Raw genomic sequence first — 25,480 nt, 5'->3', positions numbered from 1 at the left:
CGGGTCTACAAGGGGGGGGGGGAAATGGGAAAATTCCCCCCAACAGGGTCCAAAATTTAAAAAAATTGTTGGAACATCACGATATATTAGCTGACATAAAACTTAAAATATCGACTGGTGATGTAACGAATGTCATTTTTTGAACATTCGCGAATACGAATGCGAATGCGAATATCTGCTACCGACATTCGCGAATGCAGATGCGAATGCGAATATTCATTTTTTTAAAATTTGTTTCTATTTTTGTAATGTTTCCTAAATTTATACTTACTTACTTACTTAAGCCGTCCTCTTGTATCTTACGGTGTCGAGGTAAGTGGAGAAATCAGACGTCTCCATGCCTTTCGGTCAGTAGCTAGTCTTTCTGCTTCTCTCCATCCAATATTTCTTTTTACGCAAGCTTTTCCAATATTTGCGTTCCAAGTCCTTGCTGGCCTGCCTCTTCGTCGTTTGTTGTCAGATGCCGCTTTCCATACCCTATTTACAGTTCTACCTTCACTCATTCTCGTCATATGTCCGAACCACGATAACTGTTTCGTTTCAAGTCTGTCTAAGGTCCTTCCAACACCGCACCTTTCACGTATGTCTTCATTTCTTATACGATCACGTCTGGTCACCCCGGATACCGCACGTAAATATAGTAAATTTATAATGAAAAGTTAATTGATATTTAGTGTAAATCAATCTGAATTTTAAGCTTCATTACATAATACCAAATAATAAAAAAAGTGAAGGCTGATAGTGTGATTATACAAGGTTAAGTTCTATATATCTATTGCCCTTCATTTGTCCAAAGTTGAACGTAGGCCTCCCCCTTATTTTTCCACTCTTCTCGGTTCAGTGCTAATACTGTCGATCTGGTCCCTGCGTATCATTTTAGGTCTTCCGACCATCTCGTCTGTGGTCTGCGCCTTCCTCTTTTGTAGTCCCAAGGTCTCCAGTGATTTATCGCTTTATTCCATCTTCCGTCTCTTTGTCTGCTGTTGTGTCCTGCATATTTCCACTTAAGGGTAGCTGCATGTTTGAGGTTAAGTTACCTTTTCTTAATAAAAAAAGATGAGAAGTGAATAGATTTTGATTTTATTAACCTAATATTATCTTAAAATGATTTTTTTTCTGGTTTTCATATTCGCAAAACATTCGCAAAAATTTCGCGAATGCGGATGCGAATGCGAATATGCAAAAACATGCGAATATTCGCGAATGCGAATGCGAATACGAATATTCGTTACATCACTAATATCGACAGACAAATTCAACCAATAAAACCCTCTAGTTAATAAAATTAAGTGAACTTAATATATATAATGTATTTTTATGTCTTTTATATACTTAGTTTGGTTGATGTTTCATTGGAAGTTTCAAAAATTGTATAAAATATAATTCTCTTTATTTTTGTTTACGTACAATTATGTCGCAAAGTTAATAATAAATGAGACAATTCAAAAATTATGCTTCCCCTCCGCTTCCATTATTTTCCCCCTTAACTCGGAGAATATTGATCGTATAAAAAAATTGTGACAAAGAAATTGTAGGAAATTTCATTTCCAACAATTTTCTTTCCAACCATTTATGTCGAAAACTTGAAAATGGCGGAGATATTAAGCAACAACAGTTCTCATTTAAAATCAATATGGCGGCTAATGCAACCGCGGAATTCAGTCGAGATTTTAAATTTACACTACTATTGATTTCTCCTAAAGGATATAATTATAAAATTTGGGGCAGCTCGGATACAAAATTCAATTCAATAATTATGCTCCCCCCACCACTTTTTAATATTTTCCCATGTAACTCGGAAAATATCAACTGCATGAAAAAAATTGTTAAAAAGAAATGGTAGGAAACTATATTTCGAACAATTCTAGTTGAAAATGGCGTAGATATTGAACAAAAACAATTGCTATAAAATCAATCCGGTCTTACGCTCGCGCTATTACCGCATACGTCCTACCTTAAATATTAATTTTAGCAAAAAAATGAAAGAAATCAAAATTGTGTAGAATTTAATTCTCTTCATTTTTGTACAGGTACATATTTGTTGTAAAACTAATAATAAACGAGATAATTCAATAATTCAATAATTATGCTCCAACTGTCACTATTTTCCCCTCATAACTCGGAAAATATCGACCGCACGAGAAAAATTATAATAAATGAAATTATAGAAAATTGTATTTTCAACAATTTTAGTTTGTACACTTTTTGTCAAAAAAATTGAAAATGGCAGAGATATTGAGCAAAAACGGTTCTCGTTTAAAATCAAGATAGCGGCTAACGCAAAGGTGGAATTCAGTCGAGATTTTAAATTTATACTAATATTGACCATCCCTAAAGATTAGAAAAATAAACTTTGGGGCAGCTCCTAATGCAAGGTTAGGCCTGCTATTCGTCTAACCCGACTGGACTACTTACGCTTTAATTTGGTGGCAGTTTCCCAGTCGAAGAAAATACATTAACCGATCTTATGGGGAATTCTCACGACGAGGTCGAGGCGCGTGTTGAAGCGAGCTTCAAGTGGGTCCTAATTTAAACGTCGGCAAAGAGAGATATAATATATATAATAGTGGAAAAGAAAGAGAACGCAGATACCCTACAAGACGGTAAAATTAGTAATATTTACTTTGTGATAGAATGTCCCGAATATGTCCCGAAGAATACAGCCAACCAAAAAGTTGACCGCCCTCAGTGGTGGAGATAAAAATATTAGTTGGTTTTTTTAATTCTCACAATGATAAAAATTAGAAAAAACGTAGTTTGACCATAAAATTACCACGCCACTGATCATACCCTCGGCTGACGAGACATCCACACTATCCACAGGCTAATAAATTTTAGCATTTGGTGTTATTTTAACGGTCATAAATACCAAATTTTGACAGACATTTCTCTATCTCTTCTTGCGTTTAATCTTTTTCACGTTGGGTTGAACCCCGTCTTCAGTTTTTATCTTTTTCTGTTACATTTTTTTATTTCACTCATAATGTCGCAACATAATGTCAGTTTTCCTCTTTATGTGTGTGAGATTAGAACATCTGCACAGTTATGTTTACTAATGAGTTGTTTGAAAGATCACTAAGTACCGATTCGGCGCTCCAGATTGTAAGGAAAAATTAGTAAATACTACTAATAATACGTTTAAGTAAAAGTACAATAATACGTTTTTAATGAGTTTTACCTTGGAGCCTAAGTTCGTAATAAATTATCTCAGCAACTAAAAGGCTTTGAGCACTTTGGTGACTTTTCCACGGCTAAGCAGTATCGCACAGAGTGCAAATGATGAAAATGTCAACATCTCAAATAGGTGCACTTAGTGAGTTTTACCTCTAATACGACAATACCTACGATATAATTATTATTTATATTGTATACCCATTCGCGGTGTGCAAGTACTTGGAAGGGAATTGAGAAACGATCGTGCTCGAATAGGGCTTTTCATCGATTGTCATTTGTTTCGAGCTTCTGTCATGTGTCACACAATATTAATATATCTACGTCATACGTCTTTGATTTGTATCATTGGTTATATCAATAACGTACGACGTAGATATATTAATATTATGTGACACATGACAGAAGCTCGAAACAAATGACTGTGAATGAAAAGCCCTATAGCGGAGAAATATTGCAAATTTCTTAAATAATTCATATTGTCAATTGAAATTGTCAAATTGACGTACATTTCATATCTACTGTCATTGAAGAAGATAAATTATATGTTCCTCCAGAATATTGATATGATATGCTATTATTATATAAAGGTAAATTTAATTAATTGTATTTTGCTTGCAGTACTGCATTTTAATAACTAATTTTATTTAATACATACAATTGTTTACGTTTTAATAACATAACCTGAATCTTATTTTTTTTCTTATTATTTTTTTGGACTATGGCCTTGACAATTATCCAGTAATCAGGACTAATATAATTTGCCAAAATAATTAAAAGTGCGAATAAAGATGCAGAGCGTAGAAATAATAGGTGTAGCTTTGCCGAACTTGCACGGTCCCAATATCTAGGAACTAATGGGTTAAAATTTTGATCTTTAAGGAGCTTAAAAGCAAAACTAGTAAAAGCAAATAATATGTAACTTGCGAGAAAACGGCAAAAAGCTGCTGTTGCCTTTATTTAAGCTTTTTTATGTTCTTTTCATCAATGGTATGTTTAGAAATTAAAGTAAATTATTATGAAAGAAGTTCCAGTTTTTAAATCAGTAATAAGGGACTTAATTTTTACTTTAAAAACGGTACTTTCGTTTAAATTTTTTAAGGGGTAGGCACACAATCTTAGCCCAATGCTATTTACATGCTTTTATTTTTTCGAATCATGAGAAAACTAATACCTAAGTAATTTTGAAAAATTTAAACGCAAAATGAAGAATTATATTATTACCGAGGGCTGAAAGTCCCTGAAAACTTTTATAATGTTTATTACTTTAATAAGTACAGGGATGAAAAAGAGAAAATTTAGTGTGATTTTTAATTTCAAGTATTTTATTCGAAAGATACTTTTTGTTTATTCTAAGGAACTTTCTACCCTCGGTAATAATACATCTTTCATTCTGAGTTTAAATTATTCAAAAATGTTTATTAGTTTTCTCAGGATTCAAAAAAAAATAAATCCATTTAAATAGTATTGGACACAGAAACCCAAGAAGGGAACATAAAATTTTATCGATAGATTTGACTGCTACTGGAGACCAAAATGCAACTTCAGAAGCTGTTTTACATCTAACATTTTTTATCTATTTACAAAGGTTATTTTTATTAATCACTAAAATAGACCAGGATATTTAGGAAAAAATAAATCGATTTTTGAATACAACACCAATTAAAACTTTTTGCATATGTTCGGGATGAGGTGAGGAAGAAAGTCTGCAATAGAAAAATGGGCGAAAATCCTTAATTGCATTTGTGCAAAAAATGCATCCAAAAGTACATAAACATGTCAAAACCAGTACATTAAGCATAGACATAATAAGGATAGACAAAGCATACTGAGCAAAACAGCGTAACGCGCGGGCAGTCGATAGGTCGTCTATCTATCTCTTTTAACCAAGCGATACCGCGCTTGTGAGAGTTAAAGTTGGATAGGTCACTCAAAGTGAATATTAACCAATGACGTCCTTGATAACGGCGTTACATCTCGATGTAACACCTCGGGGATTTTTGGGATAACTTGAACACGAATAATCCCTCAGAACTGACCTTCGGAGCATTGTGTCACTGCTAAGGCACCTCATCTATTGTTTCGGCACTAAATTGATGCAAACAGATTATTTGAAGGTTTTTTGGGGTCACTGAATTAGAATACGTCATCAGAGCCGATCTTTGGTGCACCTGATGCCCGGAAACTCTCGGAACTCCAGAAGATGGCGTGCCTTGGCAGTGACACTGGATACCAGGTCCTCCGGGGGTCGCTTGCTTGGTTGGGGGTCAGCGACTCCAAAAACCCCCCGAGTAACAGAATCTGCAGTTCCACCCATTTTTATATTGTAGACTTGTTTTCTGATGTCTTCCTGAACACAGTGCAAAAGGTTGCAAGAAGGGCTGTGGATTATTTTTTCCCTGGAAAATAAAATGGGTTACCAATCGAATAGTTGTAAACCAATTTTAACAAGGGATAGCTTATTTCTGATGAAAGTTGTCTTAACGCGTTTTGCTTTTGAGCCCCTTTTTATAATTCGGTATAGTTTCGTATAGTTTTTATAGTTTTAAGTTTTATTGTTAAAAAACAAACGACATTTGATATACATATCTTTCAATGTTACCTAAAGTCCCAAAACGAAGCATTTTTGATTGTAGTGGAACTGTGTTTTTGAGAGTAAGTATTTCCCCTGTTGTTTCCAAGCCACACATCGTACCCTTCATCAGATAATCTTAACGGTAATGCTTTTCCAGGACCAATGTGAATAAAATCAGCTGAGCAACCCAGGAGACCTAAATAATAAACAATATATAAATATTTAAATTATACACCCAAAAATGTTTCGTTCTACAAAAAAAAATTATTAAAATTTTACAAATTATTACTGATTATTTGATTTTCATTTTTCCCTAAATATTTTTTCTTTCAACTTTTTTAAAGTGATTTTCTTAAAATGATACTTAATAATATTGTTTTGGAATAGTCTAGCTAGGTCTGCAGTAACCAGTACAGCCTCATCAGTGGAAAATCTAACGGTGCATTTAGATTTAAAACCATACCTAAAAGCAAAACTGCACGATGTTTGGCAAAACCAATGGAATACAAGCAACACTAAATTGGTAGAAATAAAATCACCCGTCCTTCCTTGGAACTTCTGGCTTCTAAAACGGCAACATCAAGCCGTAATAATATCAGGTCTCAGATTAGAACACATAGACGAAGCAACGAAGCACTAAAAAGCCCAAAACCTAGGAATTTACAAGTGCAGTAAGATGAATCATCATGGAACTTTTTGCATTCAATTAGAGAGAGTGTCAGGCAACTTTGTGAACTAAATTCATCTAGGGCAAAAATTTTTGTGCATAAGAAAATGCATTTTAAAAGTACATCTCGAAGAGGTGAAAATGAAAAATTTAGAACTTGGGAAATATTGACGGACATGAGTTGAATTTTTATACTCAGGGTTTTGGGGATCGCTGAGCACGAATTTCATATCGGCGATGGTCTCCAAGGTACTTGGTGCCCACGGTGGAACTCGTCGCCTAGAGTTTTATGTTATAATCATTAAAAATCAGTCAATATCCATTAGTCGGGGGGTTTTTGGGGTCGCCGGCCACGAATTTAATGTTGGCGATGTCATCCAAGATACCTGGTGCCCAGGGTGAAACTCGTCGCCTAGAGTTTTTAGTTATAATTATCCAAAATCAGCCACAAACTATTACCCTGGTGATTTTGGGGGTCGCTGAGTATGAATTTAATGTCGGCGTTGGTCTCCAAGATACCTGGTGCCTAAAGTAGAACTCGTTGAAAGGAGTTTTTAGTTATAATTATTCAAAATTAGCCAAAAACTATTACCCTGGTTATTTTGAGGGTCCCTGAGTACGGATTTCAAGTCGGCGATGGTGCCCAAAGTACCTGGTGCCAAGGGTTGGATCTCGTTGCCTAGCGTTTTATGTTATAACCATTCAAAATCAGTCAATAACCATTACTCGGGGGTTTTTGGAGTCGCTAAACACAATTTAATGTTGGCGGTGGTCTCCAAGGTACCTGGTTCCCAGGGTGCAACTCGTCGCCTGGAGTTTTATGTCATAACTATTCAAAATCAGTGAAAAACCATTAATCTGGGGGTTTTGGCGGTGGCTATTTAAAAATTATTTTAAAATTTTGTCGCTTTTAAAGCAGTTGTCGTTAAATTTTGACACTAATGACATTTATGAAATTTTGACATAACTGGCATTTCAAGGGTAATTAAGTTATATCAGCGATTTTTTGTGATTTCTGCGGTATTATTTTAATTTTTAGATTTCTAGTCTGCTTTTATAAAGAAAACAGTGGTTTTTAGAACTCTTTAGCGACGTATTAGTATAATATAATGTTGATGGATTACCGTCGAAGGCCGATATGATCAACCAAAAAAGAAGATGTATAATATGGTGATTTTTCTATTGACTTTCTTGGGTGTGAAACTGTCTTTTTATTTTACTGCTCCTGGTTTAAAAACAAAGCATAGTATATATGTGAATACCTCCAAGCTACACTTTTATGTAGTTCTGTTCTTTTAAAATTTTTTAATTAATTATAATAAAACATCTAAAAAGTGATTTAAAGTGACTTAAGTATTTACAGCAAAGTAAGTTTTTAATGTTGGTGTTTTGAAAAAGTCATATATTTTATACTTATTAGTTTTGTTAATTACAGAAATAATAATAATATTATAATAGCAACCTGTTTAAGATTGGTATTAAAGGAATTTTCATTATCTACAGTCTATAGCTGCGCTGTTTTATAATTTTGATTTTCGAAATTGCGGAAGAGAGAAATTTGTGTAACTTCAAGTATATATATTTTTTTATTTTATTTTACTTTTTTATTAATTTTTTCATTATATTATACAAATAAATTGAATATGAATACGTGCACTAACATTTAATTTAACACGTATTTTTTAGATTATTGTATACCTACCTTGAAGACCATCGCCAACATGAAATTAATGCCCAACGACCCCTAAAACCTTCATAGTAATGGTTATTGACTGATTTTGTATGATTATACCATAAAACTCCAGGCGACGAGTTCCACCCTGGGCACTAGGTATCTTGGAGACCATCACCGTCATGAAATTCGTGTTCAGCGACCCCCAAAACACCCCGAGTAATGGTTTTACATGATTTGTAATAATTATAACATAAAACTCTAGACGACGAGTTCCACTTTGGGCACCAGGTACCTTGGAGACTATCGAACACATGAAATTATTGTTCAGCGACCCCCAAAATCCTCAGAGTAATGGTTATTGACTGATTTTGAATGATTATAACATAATACTCCAGGCGACGGGTTCCACCCTGGGCACCAGGTACACAGGAGACCATCGCCGTCATGAAATTCGTTCTCAGCGACCCCCAAAACCCCCCGCGTAATGGTTTTAAATAATTTGGAATAATTATAACATAATACTCCAGACGACGAGCTCCGCCCTGGGCACCAAGTGTCTTGGAGACCATCGACCACATGAAACTCTTGTTCAGCGACCCCCAAAACCCTCAGAGTAATGGTTATTGACTGATTTTGAACGATTATAACATAAAACTCCAGGCGACGAGTTCCATCCTGGACACCAGGTATCTTGGAGACCACCATCAATACTAAATTCGTAGCCGGCGACCTTAAAAACCCCCCGAGTAATGGATATTGACTGCTATTTAATGATTATAACGTAAAACTCCAGGAGACGAGTTCCACTGTGGGCACCAGGTGCATTGGAGACCATCGCCGATATGAAATTCGTACTCAGCGATCCCCAAAACCCCCGATTATAAAAATTCAACTCATTTTCATCAATATTGCCTGAGTTCTAAATTTTTCATTTTCACCTCTTCGATATGCACTTTTAAAATGCATTTTCTTATGCACAAAAATTTTTGCCCTAGATGAATTTAGTTCACAAAGTTGCCTGACTCTCTCTCGAATCGAATGCAAAAGGTTGCATGACGATTCATCTTACTGCACAAAATTCCTAGGTTTAATGCTTCGTTGCTTCGTCTAACATGGCTGCAACGCACGAATACCTATTGAAAAGAGAAGAGGAACCAGTGTGTTTTGTTTGTGACTGTAAAGTGACTGTGAAGCACATCTTGACTGACTGTCCAACATATGCAGTCGAAGGAGTACATTATTATCTTTCAAAAACATTAAAGCAACTATTAGGAGAACCTAAGTACACATAGAATTTGGTAGAATTTCTAAAATCTATAAGCTTTTTTAATAAACTTTAATATAATACCTACACCAATAATATTATTAAAATGTATACTGTATATTGTATAATGTAATTAATATTTTGTATCTGTTTATTATGTTGTGTTATTCTTTATCACTTTATCACTTTTTGTAACTTTTTTTCTATACCTACTTTGTATGCTTTGTTATGCTAATAACCGTAGTAGTTGAAGCAAAAATAAATAAAAAAAAATATTGTTCTGAAGCTAGTTCTTTTGGGCCATTATGTAATTTACTACCAACATAATATAGCAAAAGTTAAGCTAGGCAAGGAAATCTCGTCAGGATTTGAAGTGAATAAGGGTCTTAAACAGGGCTGCTGTCTATCGCCGACACTATTTAAAATATATTTAGAGCAAGTTTTGAAATCCTGGAAAAGGAAATGTAAGAATATGGGTATACCGCTAAATGATGATAACATGCTATACACTCTATGTTTTGCGGATGATCAGATTCTTATGGCCCAGGATTATCACGATATTGAATATATGACCCGAAAAATCATAGAAGAGTACCGGAACTGGGGTTTAGAAGTGAATACCAAGAAAACGGAATATATGTGCGTTGGAGGTATACAGCAGGATCTAGCGTTGGAAAATGAAATAACTATTAATCACTGTCAGGAATATAAATACTTGGGTCTTACAATTACACAAGATGGAACGTTGGACAAGAATATCCAAGAAAGGTGCACACAAGGAAGGAAAGCTATCGCATTATTGAACAAAATCCTATGGGACCAAAGTATCTCCAAAGAAAATAAACGTAACATCTATAACAGCATTGTTAAGAGCATTATAACATACAGCAGCGAAGTTTGGCCACTTAAAGAAAAATCCGAAAATATGATCAGAACAACTGAAATGGACTTCTGGAGAAGATCTGCTGGTATATCAAGAATACAAAAAATCAGAAATACAAGAATATTGGAGATAATGGATGTAAAGCATACAATAATGGACGATATAAAAACAAAGCAACTAAGATGGTTTGGCCACGTACAACGTATGGAAGAAGACAGATTACCCAAGCAAGTGCTACGATGGGCACCAAAAGGACGGCGGAAGAGAGGAAGACCTAGGAAAAGCTGGATAGAAGGAATCCATAGGGAAATCGGAGAAAGAGGCTTGAACGAAGACATGTGCTACGATCGAGAGCAATGGCGATTGGGAATCGGAAGACGTCGTAGAACGTTATAAACCGATTATATATATATATATATATATATATATATATATATATATATATATATATATATATATATATATATATGTAATTTACTATTCTAATTGAGAAATAAGCCACAATTTAAGTTGAAAAATCATTTTATTGACTTATCGACTTCCACTTCGGAGGTCGCTATCGAAATACAAAATACAAAGACACCCACATGCAATGGTGATAGTAAAATTTTCTTATTAAGGTAACTGTCTACTTGAGATAAAATCTCGAGAGAAAACCTCGAGATTAGTCTCAAGGTGTTGTCCATTTAAGATCGCTTGCGGTTTCGATATCGGCATGGAAGACTCGATCGTGACTTTAGTCTCGAGATGAATACAATTCCGTGTTGACTAGAGGGTCACAACTTAGTTCACAGTGTGACTTCATCGCGCATATACCTATTTTAATTCTACAAAATATATTCGCATCAGGCACTAGCTTTTATAATTTTGTATACGATTGTGCATAGGACAGCACAGCACTAGCATCAAAAAATAAAGAAAGGAAAAGCGGTAAGACCAGATGATAATTCCTGGGGAAGTATGAAAAGCATTGGGAGAGACAGGAACGAGGTGGCTAGCAGGTTTATTTAATAGAATTATGAAAGTTGGACAAATGCCAGACGAATGGAGAAGCAGTATACTAGTACCTGTCTACAAAAACAAGGGAGATATACAGCAGTGTACAAACTACAGGGCTATAAAACTGCTTAGCCACACCATGAAAATATGGGAGAGAGTAATTGATATACGGATAAGTGAAGAGACCGACATATCCGAGAATCAATTTGGCTTTATGCAGGGCAGATCAACAACAGACGCAATTTTTATTATAAGGCAGTTGATGAAAAAATACAGGAGTAAAGAAACAAACGCTCATATGGTATTCATTGATCTTGAGAAAGCATATGATAGAGTTCCTCGAGAGATTCTCTGGTGGGCACTCAATAAGAAAGGAAACCCTGGTGCATATGTAAAAATTGTGAGGGATATGTATGAGGGAGTAACGACTAGTGTTAGGACATGTGTGGGAGAGACTGATAAATTTCATGTAAAAGTAGGATTGCACCAAGGCTCGGTGCTTAGTCCGTATTTATTCTCATTAGTTTTGGACCAGATAACAGCGAAACTACAGGGTAACATTCCATGGTGCTTAATGTATGCTGATGATGTCGTGTTAGTAGGAAATAGTGAAAGAGACTTAGAACAAAAACTGAAACAGTGGACACGAGCTCTGGAGGAAAAAGTTTGTAAACTCAGTAGGACAAAGACAAAGTATTTGGAATGTTCATTTAAAGATGGAGTTACTACAAATAAAATGGTATCTTTGGATGGTGAACTGATTGTGAAAAGCAATAATTTAAATTACCTGGGATCGGTATTACAGAGAAATGGAGAAATAGATGGAGATGCATGCAGTAGAATTAGGGCTGGATGGATGAAGTAAAAGGAAGCGAGTGTTGTGTTGTGTGACAGAAAAGTTCCAACGAACCTGAAAGGAAAATTCTATAAGACAGCCATAAGACCGGCTATGATGTACGGAACTGAATGTTGGGCAGTGAAAAACAAAGAGGAACAACGAATGCATGTGGCGGAGATGAGAATGCTTAGATGGATGAGTGGAGTGACAGGAAAGGATAAAATTAAAAATGAGGCACCAATTGATGCCAAAAAGAGAGAGCAATTGAGATGGTTTGGTCATGTTCAACGTCAGACGTTAATCATCCAATACGAAGAGTAGCTGAAGTGCAGATTATTGAAAGGAGTAGGAGAGGAAGACCAAAGAAGACGTGGGGGGAGACGATTAGGCAGGATATGTTGGTAAAGGGGATTAATATTGATATGACCCAGGATAGAATTGTGGAGAAATGCAATTAGGGAAGCCGACCCCGCATAGGGATAAGGCAAAGAGAATGATGATGATGATACGATTGTGCAAAAACGAAGAAAAAAAGATAAAAAAAAGTTTTAATGAGAAAATGGATGATGTATAGATCATCGAATTGACTTGGAAGCCGGTTAAGCTCTCATGAATGAGTTGCGGTTGGAGAATTCAAAGTAATTCAAAAATTTTATTCGGGTGTCTGCTGTGCTGCTTTTGAGCTGCTTTTAGATTTAACAAAACACCAGATTTAAGAGAATGTAAATTTAAATTGTGTAACTTCCTTTGTAGTTTGTGTGCATCCTAATTTTTAGGAAAATTTATTAAAAACTCATCATACATTCATTTTTTTTCGCCGTTCCTGTACAACTTTTGATTAACATTTCATTCGTAAAGAGAAACTAATTACAAAATCAATGACGTAAAATCCTCTATTATGTCATTTTTTGAAGTTTTATCATCGGTCCAATGTCGCGCACTCATTTTTGATAAAGCCAATATTTTCTTTTTTACTAAACACCAGCTTGCGACTAGTCACAACCCTTCTGGCATAGACAGAAGACTGAAGATTAGATCTCGAGATCTAAAGAACCATGTCCACTTGTGACAAGCGTGACAATTCCCAGCGTGTCTCGGAGAGTTCTCTCAGACCCATGTACATTTGTGAGTGAAGTCTCGAGACTTCTCTCGAAACTATTTTGTCTTATCCGGGCAACATATTTTACTTACCTAACCGGGAAACTCGTGTCCTTTGGGCCCACCATTGTTCTTGAATATACTATTCATATTTACCCATATATTTATAATATTCTTTTTGGATTTTATATTAAAGTTAAATTTAAAATTGTCTAGATTAAAAAAGGTGCTACTATAGTATGCGGTCTACCTCAAGGATGCGATCTACCTGAAGCATTTGCACAAAATAATGAAATGCAAGAAAACGTAGAAAAAATATTTATTCACAAGTAATAAACATTTGGAGTCAAATAAAGACTTAATTGCTAAATAAATAAAAACTTTTGTATATCTACCAGGCCATTATATTTGAAATGAGGGGTTGATGTTTACGCAGTCTTCTGAGAAAAGATTATGGTAAATTAGCAGCTCATGTATAAAGTACCGACAAAAACAATCTTTACAAAATGAATAAAACGCATAAGTCAGAAGAATATTATTATTTTACTTTTACAAATTAATACTTTGTCATATCAATTTACTATTTTAGTTGGAACTAAGCCACAAGATTAGCTTATTCCCAACTAGAATAGCAAACTGATATGACAAATTAAATTATTATTAACTTCTAGGTTAAAAAAAAAACAATAAAAATAAAAATCCATAAATTAATTTTCGGGACATTCTATTCGCACTATCTACTTTCACTGTAATTCAATGTAATTTTAGGAGCTTAGTTGTCGACACTAACATCGGTATCAAACGACTGATATATGATGCATTATTTATTTCAAAATATGTATAGGTACCTCCCTAACAATCTTATTGCATTACAAAAATGATTACCAGTTTTTAAAATTAATTTAGAATATATATAACACCTATTGTAAGCATGTCTTTGATGTTCACATCAAAGAGATGTTTACATTGTTTGTTACACATTTAGAATTTATTATTGAATTTCCGGAATCATTAAAGTCGTTTATATAATCCACAAAAACATTACCTGACTGCCAGATTAACTTCTGTAACAAAGATTTAGACTTTAGGTATTAATACAAATAGGGTCCGACGGGCCCGTGTTGTCCGTTTACGTGACAAAATTCTTTCGACGCGACGCAAGAATTTCATAAATAATAATGAATATTTTGAATAGCTCATGACTATGTTAAAGGAAGCATACTTCTAAACAAATTCAGTGATGCATAAAATTCAATAAAAATTTTTGTATCAGTTTATGATAAAAGAATTGGCGTCTCGGGCCCGTTGGTTCCACCTTGCCCGGATAAGCGTTAAATGGACACTTAGCTTTAGTAATTCCATAGTAAATCACGAGGAAAAACCAGGAAAAAACCTTATGATGCTATCCCGATATGGTAAGTATTTGTTTTTACATTCAGTTTACTCTCAAAACTAACACCAAACTCTTATTTTATATGTGGTATTTTAAATTAAAAATAATATTAATTATATAGAGGTATACATAATTAAAACTAAAATATAAAGTATGTAATATATTCGATATGTAATTGACTTACTAATAATGGTAATTTCTTTCTATTGACTTCCTTTTTTAATATGGATAAACACATCCTACTGCATTCTACCGAGGAATTTTTGACACAATTGGTTTCATTTATACCCAATTAAGTGAGGTCATCGTCATTGGCTTTCGCTTTCTTTTTTATGTTACCTTTCGTTATGCCCTTATCTCTCTATGGTGTTAGCCTATCTAATTAGATGTATTTAGATATCAGTTTGAGTCTTTCTATAAGTTCCGATCTTTCGTCATACCTACTAAAATAATTATATTTCCTTCACAGACGGTTTCCGCCTATTTATCTGACACCAATACTTCTTTAGTCCTTTGTACTACACCTTTCTTAATATATACACCGGTTTATTAGGCGTTAAAGCCATTCAAGTAGGGATCTATAGAGGTGTATCTCTGAGCCGCAAGTTCTTAGCCGCATACTCTTATCGTACTGCTCCCCCATAGCAGCAAACGTACAAAAATATATGTCAAGGGATAAACAATGGAACTGGTAATATTTACAAAATATCTGTAAGGAAGTATCGAAAACAGAAATACGATCACGGATTAAACAAATAACGAAAATATTGATCTTTACAGAGAATAGCCAGCAATTTAACTTACCGCCTAGACTTACCGAAATGTGCTGTGTAGAAACACTAACATACTATGTTATATTCGGATTATGTAATATTGTATTTAAATAAAAAAATGTTAAATTTGACATAATATAGTGCAGTTACTGAAGGTTTTCACCTTCGATTTCGTTGAACCTCCATCGATTTTAATGAACAAAAGAATGACATAAAGAACAAAGGTGACATGATACCAACTTGCGCTTTTACCCTGGGGGTGGATGCCACCCCTTATCGTGGGTGAAAATTATTTTAATAAAAATGATACCATAAATCGATAGAGGGACAAATTATTCTAAGTAAAATTTGTTATATAAAGTTATTAATATAAATCAATATATTTTGAGTTATTAAAGATCAAACATTTTATTTTTTCGTAAAAAAATGCATCCATTAAAGCGATTTTTGATGTACAACTCAAAAACTATAAAAAACTTCAGAACAACATTAAAAAACTATAATCTTTCAAAAAAAGTTATTATTACCGAAATTGAAGATAATAAAAAACTGAATACACTCCTCACTTAAACGACTAAAATAATGTTAATACAAAGTGAGTTATGGGAAATTGAATGTATATTTTTTTCGACGAGTACTCAAATCTAAAGCTAAAATGGCGGGAAAACGATGCATTTTATAAAATATACCTGCTAAATACTTGTGAAAGTACTTCGGAATACCTATCAAATGAGATAGAGAAGAAATTAATAGCATCAAAATTAAGCAAGTTATGATGAAAATAAAAGAACCCTTTCGAATTTTTTAGGAAAAAGTGAAAAATACAACATCCGCCATTTCCACAAAAATTTAAATTTATAGTGGCCCTTACAAAAATTTCTTTATATTAGCATAAGTAATGACTTCAACAATTGTGACCGATTTAGAATGCATATTTTTGAAAAAAAGATATAATTTAAAAAAATCACTATTTTTAAAATTATCGTAATTTTCACAATCTTTTGATAATAACTCCAAAAATACTCAATAAACGTAAAAAATGATATAAAACCAACTTTTAATTTTTCTGTATCAAATATTTTACCTGTTTTACTATTTCTGTAGGGTAAAAAAATAACCGAGATAGAAATGTTTAAAGCTTAAATTTTGCTGTGATAACCATGTAAATTACCGGGGCCATTTACCTTTTATTTTTAAAAATGTATGGGGTTTAAAATATTAAATTCAACGTGGTTTAATAGCACAGTACATTTTTAAAAGATAAATTTTGAAAAATTTTTGGAACGTAAATTTTAATGCTGTTAAATCTTTCGGGACTCGTTTGATAGATATTTTTAAGTACTTTGACAAATATTTAATAAGTTTATGTAATAAAATGCATCGTTTTCCCGTTACTTAAGCTTGAATACTTAGATTTGGGTACTCACCGAAAATAATATACATTCATTTACCTATCACTTACTTCTAATTAATGTTAAAATGTTTTTATAGTCAGGAGTTTATTTCTTTTTTTAGTAGCTCCAATTTTGGTAATAATAAGTTTTTTCCAAAAACTCATAGTTTTTGAGTTATTGATGAAAAATCGGTGAGAAACATGTATTTTTCTCACGAAAAATTCAAATTTTTGATCTTTAATAACTCAAAAGTTTTGTTTTATTTTAATAACTTTATATAACAAATTTTGCTTACAACTTTTCCCTCTATCGAATTATGACGATATTTTTAATAAAGTAATTTTCATCCACGAAAAGGGGTGGCATACACCCCTAGGGTAAAAGCGCAAGTTGGCACCATGTCACCTTTGTTCCTTGAGATATCTTCTATAGACCAGGGCGCATCTGTAAAAATATTAGTACATTTGGACGTTGAGAGGTGACTCAAATTTTCTGCAGAAATTGCTTGAAAATAAATCAAATAATAATATTTCAGTTATCCTCCCTCTCAAAAAGGTCCGGAACATTGTTTAAATAATCAAAATGTCAAAAAATTAAGGAAAAATTCGATTTTTTTCTTCGTTTTTTGATTATAACTTTAAAAGTGTTCATTTTCGAGGAAAGTTGTACCAACATAAAAGTTGCGTAATTAAATTTCCTACAATATAAAATTAAAAAAAAATTTATTAAACTTAAAAATTAAAAAAATAGTCACCCTTGTTGCAAAATAGCAATAATTGCGAAAAAACCATACAAAAATAAGTATTCGCATTTTACGTTTTTCAACCATTTGTGCTACACCTAGAACCATCATATTTCACCCAGAAAAACTTTAGGACACAGTAAAACAACACTGTAAATTTCATTAAGATAGGTTCAATAGATTTTGCAAAATAAATTTTGCAATCCAGCTTTCGCAAAAAAATTCATTTTTTCAAAATGTTACAGGACTGAAAATAAAGCAGATAGTAAGTTGAAATTGTTTTTTCGTATAGAAGTGTACTGTACCTTTCATTTGCAATTTTGAAAAAATTAAAATCGATTAACACCACGGCGTCAGGAATTTTTTTAAATAAACATTAATTATTGGTGCTACGCGCAGGACAGCGGATAGTTTGCTCTGATTGGGCATTCCATTGACCTTTGATAATGATTGATACATTTTAATTTTTATTACATTTCGATATAAATAAATAAATTTGTTTATTGCAAAATAAAAACACATACTCTCTCCTTTGAAATAACACTTTTATTAGCAAAAACTTTCTTTGTTCATATATTTTAACTTAGAGAATAAAAGTTATTATTATTTTTAAAACATATGCAATTGTGTAAACAATATTTCACAAACAATAATAAAATTAGTTTGATTTTTGTGGAATTAAAATATTAAGATACAACAAAATATAGAGTAAGAAAATAATATATTAGGTAAAGATTGGAAGAAATTTTGGTGAAAATCAACTTGTGTGAATCGAACACCGCTGTCCTGCGCGTAGCACCAAAAATTAATGTTTATTTAAAAAATTTCCTGACGCCGTGGTAATTAATCAATTTTAATTTTGCAAATTGCAAATGAAAGGTACGATACACTTCTATAAGCAAAAAAAAAATTTCAACTTACCATCTTAGCCCAATAAATGACCGTTTTGGAGTGTAATTTTCAGGGGCAACTCCGAATCGCATGAAAATTTGGATTTAGGCTCTACTTACCCTACACTTCAAAGTTGAATTTGTCCCATTGGTTGCTTTCACTTGGGGGGTGTCCGTCACCCCTTCTTATGGGGTGAAAAACGCGTGTTTAAAATAAGCCCGGAAATGGATAAATTGACCGATTATAAGCAACTTTAGTTCTATAAAGTTTTTACCTAAGTCAATACTTTTCGCGTTATTCGCAATTGAAAATGTTGATTTTCGACAAAAAAACTACGTTTTCAGACCGTTTTTCGCAAGTAACTCAAAAAGTAAATATTTTGTCGAAAAAAATATTCTTAGCAAAAGTGTAGCTTATAAAAAAACAAAAAAAAAATGGTGTATTAGTAAAGTATATAAATTGAGAAAAAGCAAAGTTGTAGCTCATGAAAAATACGTTTTTATTCTAATTTCAAATCGAATAAGTCAACGCGAAATCACCCAAAAATTAATCACTTTTCGGGAAAAGCTTATTAACATTTTTAAAGTACCTAAAAAAGATTTATATTTGTTGTTTACAAAAGTTTCTAGCACCAAAATAAACGAGTTACACTGAAAAAAAGTTGGCCCCTTTTTTTGGTAAAAAAAAAATTGTGAAAGCCTCCCTCTATTTAGCACCCTAAATAAAATTAATCGTTACCGCTTTACCATTTATTTTAACTGTATGTATATTAGGTCTGGATCCCGCGTATGAAAAAAAAGTTGATTAATAGCAAGCTGAAAATTTGTTAATAGCTTAAGGGTGTCTAGTCGAATAAACTTTGATATGTGTGAACACTGGAACAGGGGTAGTTTTAATTGTGGAACAGGTTAAAAATTTGTAACGGTCACATCACGAAAACGGCATATTTATTTTGTCCGACAGAAGAGACTTAAACTCTTCGAACAGAGATTAAACTCTCATGCAAAAATCAGACTGCTATTTATCACCAAATGGGCGTTTTAATGAGTGGAACATGTACAATATGTCAAATGACAGGAATTATGACAGGTAATAAATAGCAGTCTGATTTTTTCATGAGAGTTTAATCTCTGTTCGGAGAGTTTAAGTCTCTTCTGTCGGACAAAATGAATGTGCCATTTTCGTGCTGTGACCGTTCCAAATTTTTAACCTGTTCCACAATTAAAACTACCCCTGTTTCAGTGTTCCCATATATCAAAGTTTATTCGACTAGACACCCTTAAGCTATTAACAAATTTTCAGCTTGCTATTAATCAACTTTTTTTTCATACGCGGGATCCAGACCTATATTGTTTATATGATCTGTAAGTTTGATTGGCTTGAAGTGCTTATTTTTGAAAAAATTTGGTTTTATAATAAAACAAAATTTTTTAAAAATTTTTGAAAAATTTCCTTTTTTTAAAATAACTTAAAAAGTATTAGTGATAAGGAAAATCTTAAAGAGTAAAAAATATGGGTTTTGTTATTATAAATATGTTAGTTTCATTTTGTTTTTCCGCAAGACAAAAAATTGGTTAAGATATGGCTGTTCAAAATTTGCATACACTCATGATTAGTGACCCGTTCAAGCTTTTTTAACATAACCCTTTCAAAAGATCATATAAAAAATAGATAAGCAAGTAGACTGTTTGTAAAGCGGTAGCGATTAATTTCATTTGAGGAGCTAAACACGGGGAGACTTGCATGATTTTTTTACAAAAAAAAAGAGGGCCAACTTTATTTTGAGCATAACTCACTTATTTTTAATGCTAGAAGCTTTTATGAATAATTCTAATAAAGCTTTTTATAAACACTTTAAAAAAGTTTAAATAGTTTTTTTCCGAAAAGTGCTTAATTTTTCGGTGATTTCACCTTGAAATATTCGATTTGGAAATAGACGCACAAGAACGTATTTTCCATGAGCTACAACTTTGTTATTACCCGCTTGATAGACTTTGCTGATACACTTTTTTTTCAGTTTTTTATAAGCTACACTTTTGCTAAGGATATTTTTTTCGGTCAAGTATTTACTTTTTGAGTTATTTGCGAAAAACCGTCCGAAAACGTAGTTTTTTTTGTCGAAAAATAAACATTTTCAATCGAAAATAACTCGAAAAGTATTGACTTACATAAAAAACTCTATAGAACAAAAGTTGCTTAAAATCAGTCAATTTATCCATTTCCGGGCTTATTTTAAACACGCGTTTTTCACCCCATAAGAAGGGGTGACTGTCACCCCCCAAGTGAAAGCAACCAATGGGACAAATTCAACTTTGAAGTGGAGGGTAAGTAGAACCTATATCCAAATTTTCATGCAATTCGGAGTTGCCCCTGAAAATTACACGGTATCGCCGTATTTCTCGTTCATTTACTGGGCTATCTGCTTTATATTCAGTCCTGTAGCATTTTGAAAAAATAAATTTTTTTGCGAAAGCTGGATTGCAAAATTTATTTGACAAAATCTATTGAACCGATCTTAATTAAATTTACAGTATTGTTTTACTGTATCATATCGTTTTTCTGGGTGAAACATGAAGGTCCTAAGTGTAACATAAATGGTTGAAAAACGTAAAATGCAAATAGTTGTTTTTGTATGGTTTTTTCGCAATTATTGCTATTTTGCAACTAGGGTGACTATTTTTAAAATTTTTAACCAATTCTATATTGTATCAAATTTAATTACACAACTTTTACGCCAGTACAACTTTTCTTGGAAATGAAAATTTTTAAAGTTATAATTAAAAAACGAAGAAAAAATCGAATTTTTCCTTCATTTTTTGACATTTTGATTATTTAAACAATGTTCCGGACCTTTTTGAGAGGGAGGATAACTCAAATATTATTATTTGATTTATTTTCAAGCAATTTCTTTAAAAAAATTTGAGTCACCTCTCAACGTCCATCTCAAAACAGATGCGCCATTGACTACTAACCAACCAATTTTCATGCGAATCGATGGAGGTTCAACGAAATCGGAGGTAATAGCTCATATCCACTTTCAGTGACTGGACTAATAAGTACTATCAAAAAATAAAATAATTCATCACATTAATTATTTTGTAGTATCTAGAGTTCAATCAGATTCATTAGGTATTATACAAAACATAATGTTTTTTATTTGTTAGTGGTGTATTTCAATAGATAACATAGTTATAGTTGTTCCATTTTCCCTTTGCCATGGGTCATGATTTATTTTCAAACAAGGTAAATCAAAACATAAAGTGAAAAGTACGTCGATGGATACTATCGTTGACTCGTACTATCAGTGGTAATAATTAGGAACTATCTATTATACCGTGGACGTTTTTAAAAAGGAGATTGATAAAGGAGCTTGCTGGACTCAACATTAAACAACTTGAGCATAATACCGACTATTACTAGTATAAAGATAAAAATATAGAACGGTAACAAATAAATTAAAAGAAAACAGAAAGCTAAACAGTAATCTCGAAAATAGACAAATAAAATTACTCATAAATATTACTTGTCACGTTTGCGTAAAAAAATAAATAGGTACTTACCGGAAGTAATCAAATTAAGAGAGGACATTAGTTAGTCGTTCAAACAATAATTATGTTTGACAATAAAAATTACAATAACATAATATAAAAAGATTCAAAATTAAACAATTTTAAAAACCAAATAAAAAAAATTTCAAATAATAACCAACGAATGCGCTAATGTCTCTGTCACTTAAAGTCATAAACGTCAAAATTCATAGTAAACAAGGTATTACCAACTTGCTTAACGATGATCAACCTCGTTAAACCTATTTTGATACAAGCAAGTGATACAAGCAGATTAATTTTGGGATACTAGTTTCTGTAATAGCCCAGTCGGGATAGCAATGCAAGGTCACATTAGGAGCTGCCCCAAATTTTATTTTGTCAATCTTTCGAAGGCGTCAATAGTAGTGTAAATTTAAAATCTCGACTGAATTCCACCGTTGCGTTAGCCGCCATCGTGATTTTAAACGAGAACCATTTTTGCTCAATATCTCCGCCATTTTCGACTTTTCGATAAAAAGTGTAGATACTGAAATTGTTGAAAAGACGATTTTCTATAATTTCGACGAGTTATGGGGGGAAAATACTGACAGTTAGAGCATAAATTAGCACAGTACCGCAGGATACTGAGAATATCGTGGACAGAGAGAGTGACAAACATGGAAGTGTTGCGAAGGATGCAGAAAGAAAAAGAACTTGCGCTTATTATTAAAAAGCGCAAACTGCAATACTTGGGACATATAATGAGGGGACAAAAGTACCAGCTACTACAATTAATTATTCAGGGAAAAATAATAGGTAAAAGATCCATTGGCAGAAGAAAACATTCATGGTTGAAGAATTTAAGAGATTGGTACAAGTGCAGCAGCTGCCAATTATTTAGATCTACGGTATCAAAAATACGCATAGCCTTGATGATAGCCAAACTTCGGAACGAGGACGGCACCTGAAGAAGAAGAAGAGCATAATTATTGAAATATTGAATTATCTCGTTTATTGTTAGTTTTAAAAAGAAACAAGTACGTATACAAAAACGAAAAGAATTAAATTTTGTACAGTTTTGGTTTCTTCAATTTTTTTGATAAAATCAATATTTAAGGTATTATGTAGGCTGTAAAGGTGCGAGGGTAAGGCCTGATTGATTTTATAGCGATTGTTTTTGTTCAATATCTCCGCCATTTTCAACTTTTCGACAAAAAATGTAAGGACTGAAATAGTTGCAATTACGATTTACTACAATTTTGTGAGAAAACCAGTGGCGGGTCTATAAGGGGGGATGTGGAAATTCTCCCCAACAGGGTCCAAAATTTAAAAAAAATGTTGGAATATAAAAATATATATTAGCTGACATGAAACTTAAAATATTGACAGACAAATTCAACCAATAAAACCCGCTAGTTAATAAAATGAAGTTAATTTAATGCATAATACATATAGTATTTTTACTACAAAAACGTTATTACGTAGGTCAAAATTTTTGACGTAAGAGAACTGTCAAAACATTAGAATGTGACTTTTCATTCTTGCCATGTTTATAATAAACATGGCAATAATGAAAAGTCACATTCTAATGTTTTGACAGTTCTCTTACGTCAAAAATGTTGACCTACGTAATAACGTTTTTGTAGTAAAAATACTATAAGATATTACTTATGTCTCTTATGTACTTAGTTTGGATGGTGTTTCATTGGAAGTTTTAAAAATTGTATAAAATATTATTCTCTTTATTTTTGTTTATATACAATTATGTCGTAAAGTTATTAATAAATGAGACAATTCAATAATTACACAGGCCTGCAAAAAATATTTTTTGAAAGTTGTTTGAAATTTGATAACTGACTTTTATGTACTTTTCAGAGCTGATTTCAAAAATGGGAACCATTTTTGTCTATCACGTTAGGTTTTCTCACAAACTACTGAGTATGTTTGGGTATAATAACAAAATGTGAGCAGTTTTTCACCTTTTTCCAACGTTATAAAATTTAGTTTATTTATTAATCATGTTCTAAACTACATTTCTGGTACACTTACATTTCTCTTTAAGCTCATAAGTCCTTATAATAACGATTTCTCTTTCTGTGGGAACCTGTTTTACTGCTTTTCCGGCTGTGGCCTCGTTGGGGACCATCTCTTTTCATCATCCAGCAGTAGTCTACTATCAACTATCATGCTCATGTTTTATCTTCCTTGGTATCTTCTTTTCATTTGTTTTGATGTTTTGGTAAAATCTTTCGCCCTGCTCTTCACTGACATCGCCAAAGTTTGCCGGGAAGTAGTCAAGATGTGAGTGAAGAAAGTGAAGTTTAATTCTCATGTTACAACTTAGCTTCTTTACAGTTGTCGATCATGTCTGCGACGATTGTCTTGTAGTTTGGATCTCTTTTGTTACCTAGAAAACCGGTAACAACAAATTTAAAAGATGTCCATGCTATCCTTTCATTTGTTTCCATTTTGTCCACAAATTTGGAATCTGTCATGTAGGACAGTATCAGAGGCTCACTGCTTGTTAATGGCGGGAAAATGGGCAGCGATTGGAGGGCACTGCCATGAAAGAAGGCGCAGTGAGTCAGGAAGTAGTTGGGGAGGGGGTACAGCAAGAGCAAATGCTGACCTGAAAATACTGTTGGTTTCTCCTAATTACTCTTTGTTATATCATTTTGTGAATTAATTGTACGTGATGGAATTTTTTCACTATTTTTCCCGAAATTAGCGTTAAAAACGGTATGAAAATCACTTATTAAATTTTAAACAATTTTTTGGTCGCGGACCTGTGTTATGCTTCCGCTCCGCTTCCACTATTTTCCCCCTTAACTCGGAAAATATTGTTCGGATAAAAAAACTGTGCAGTAGAAAATGTAGGAAATTGCATTTCCAAAAATTTTATTTCCTACCGTTTTTGTCGAAAAGTTGAAAATGCCGGAGATGTTAAGCAATAACGGTTCTCTTTTAAAACCAATATGCCGGCTAATGCAACCGCGGAATTCAGTCGCGATTTTAAATTTACCCTACTATTTATCTCCCCTAATGGATAGAATTATAAAATTTGGGGCAGCTCGGAAACAAGATTCAATTTAATAATAATTATTAAATTGAATCTTGTTTCCGAGCTGCCCCAATTTTTATAATTATGATACTCCCTCCAGTACTTTTTACTATTTTCCCACTTATCTCGGAAAATATCAACCGCATGAAAAAAATTGTTAAAAAGAAATTGTAGGAATTTATATGTGGAAAAATTTTAGTTGAAAATAGCGTAGATATTGGACAAAAACCATTGCTCTAAAATCAATCAAGTCTTACGCTCGCGCAATTACCGCATACGTACTACCTTAAATATTAATTTTAGAAAAAAAATGAAAGAGATCAAAATTGTGTAGAATTTAATTCTCCCTATTTTTGTATAGGTACATTTTTGTCGTAAAACTAATAGTAAACGAGATAATTTAATAATTATGCTCCAACTGTCACTATTTTCCGCCATAACTCGGAAAATATCGACCGCACGAAAAAAATGTAATAATAGAAATTATAGAAAATAACATTTTCAACAATTTTGGTTGGTATACTTTTTG

General features: G+C 32.9%; 1 protein-coding gene across 2 annotated transcripts in view; it reads right to left on the bottom strand.

The window, feature by feature from the left end:
• Nucleotides 1-25,480, bottom strand: part of LOC114332605 (lipase 3) — a 55,327-nt gene that overhangs the window by 27,342 nt on the left and 2,505 nt on the right. For both annotated transcript variants that reach the window (XM_028282427.2, XM_050653867.1), the window contains exon 3: nt 5,774-5,942. In XM_028282427.2, coding sequence (XP_028138228.1) covers nt 5,774-5,942 — 169 coding nt within the window. The remainder of the gene's footprint in view (nt 1-5,773; nt 5,943-25,480) is intronic.

This window comes from Diabrotica virgifera, chromosome 1, assembly GCF_917563875.1.
Source record: "Diabrotica virgifera virgifera chromosome 1, PGI_DIABVI_V3a".
NCBI lineage: Eukaryota > Metazoa > Arthropoda > Insecta > Coleoptera > Chrysomelidae > Diabrotica > Diabrotica virgifera.
This window is presented reverse-complemented; position numbering and strand designations above follow the sequence as displayed.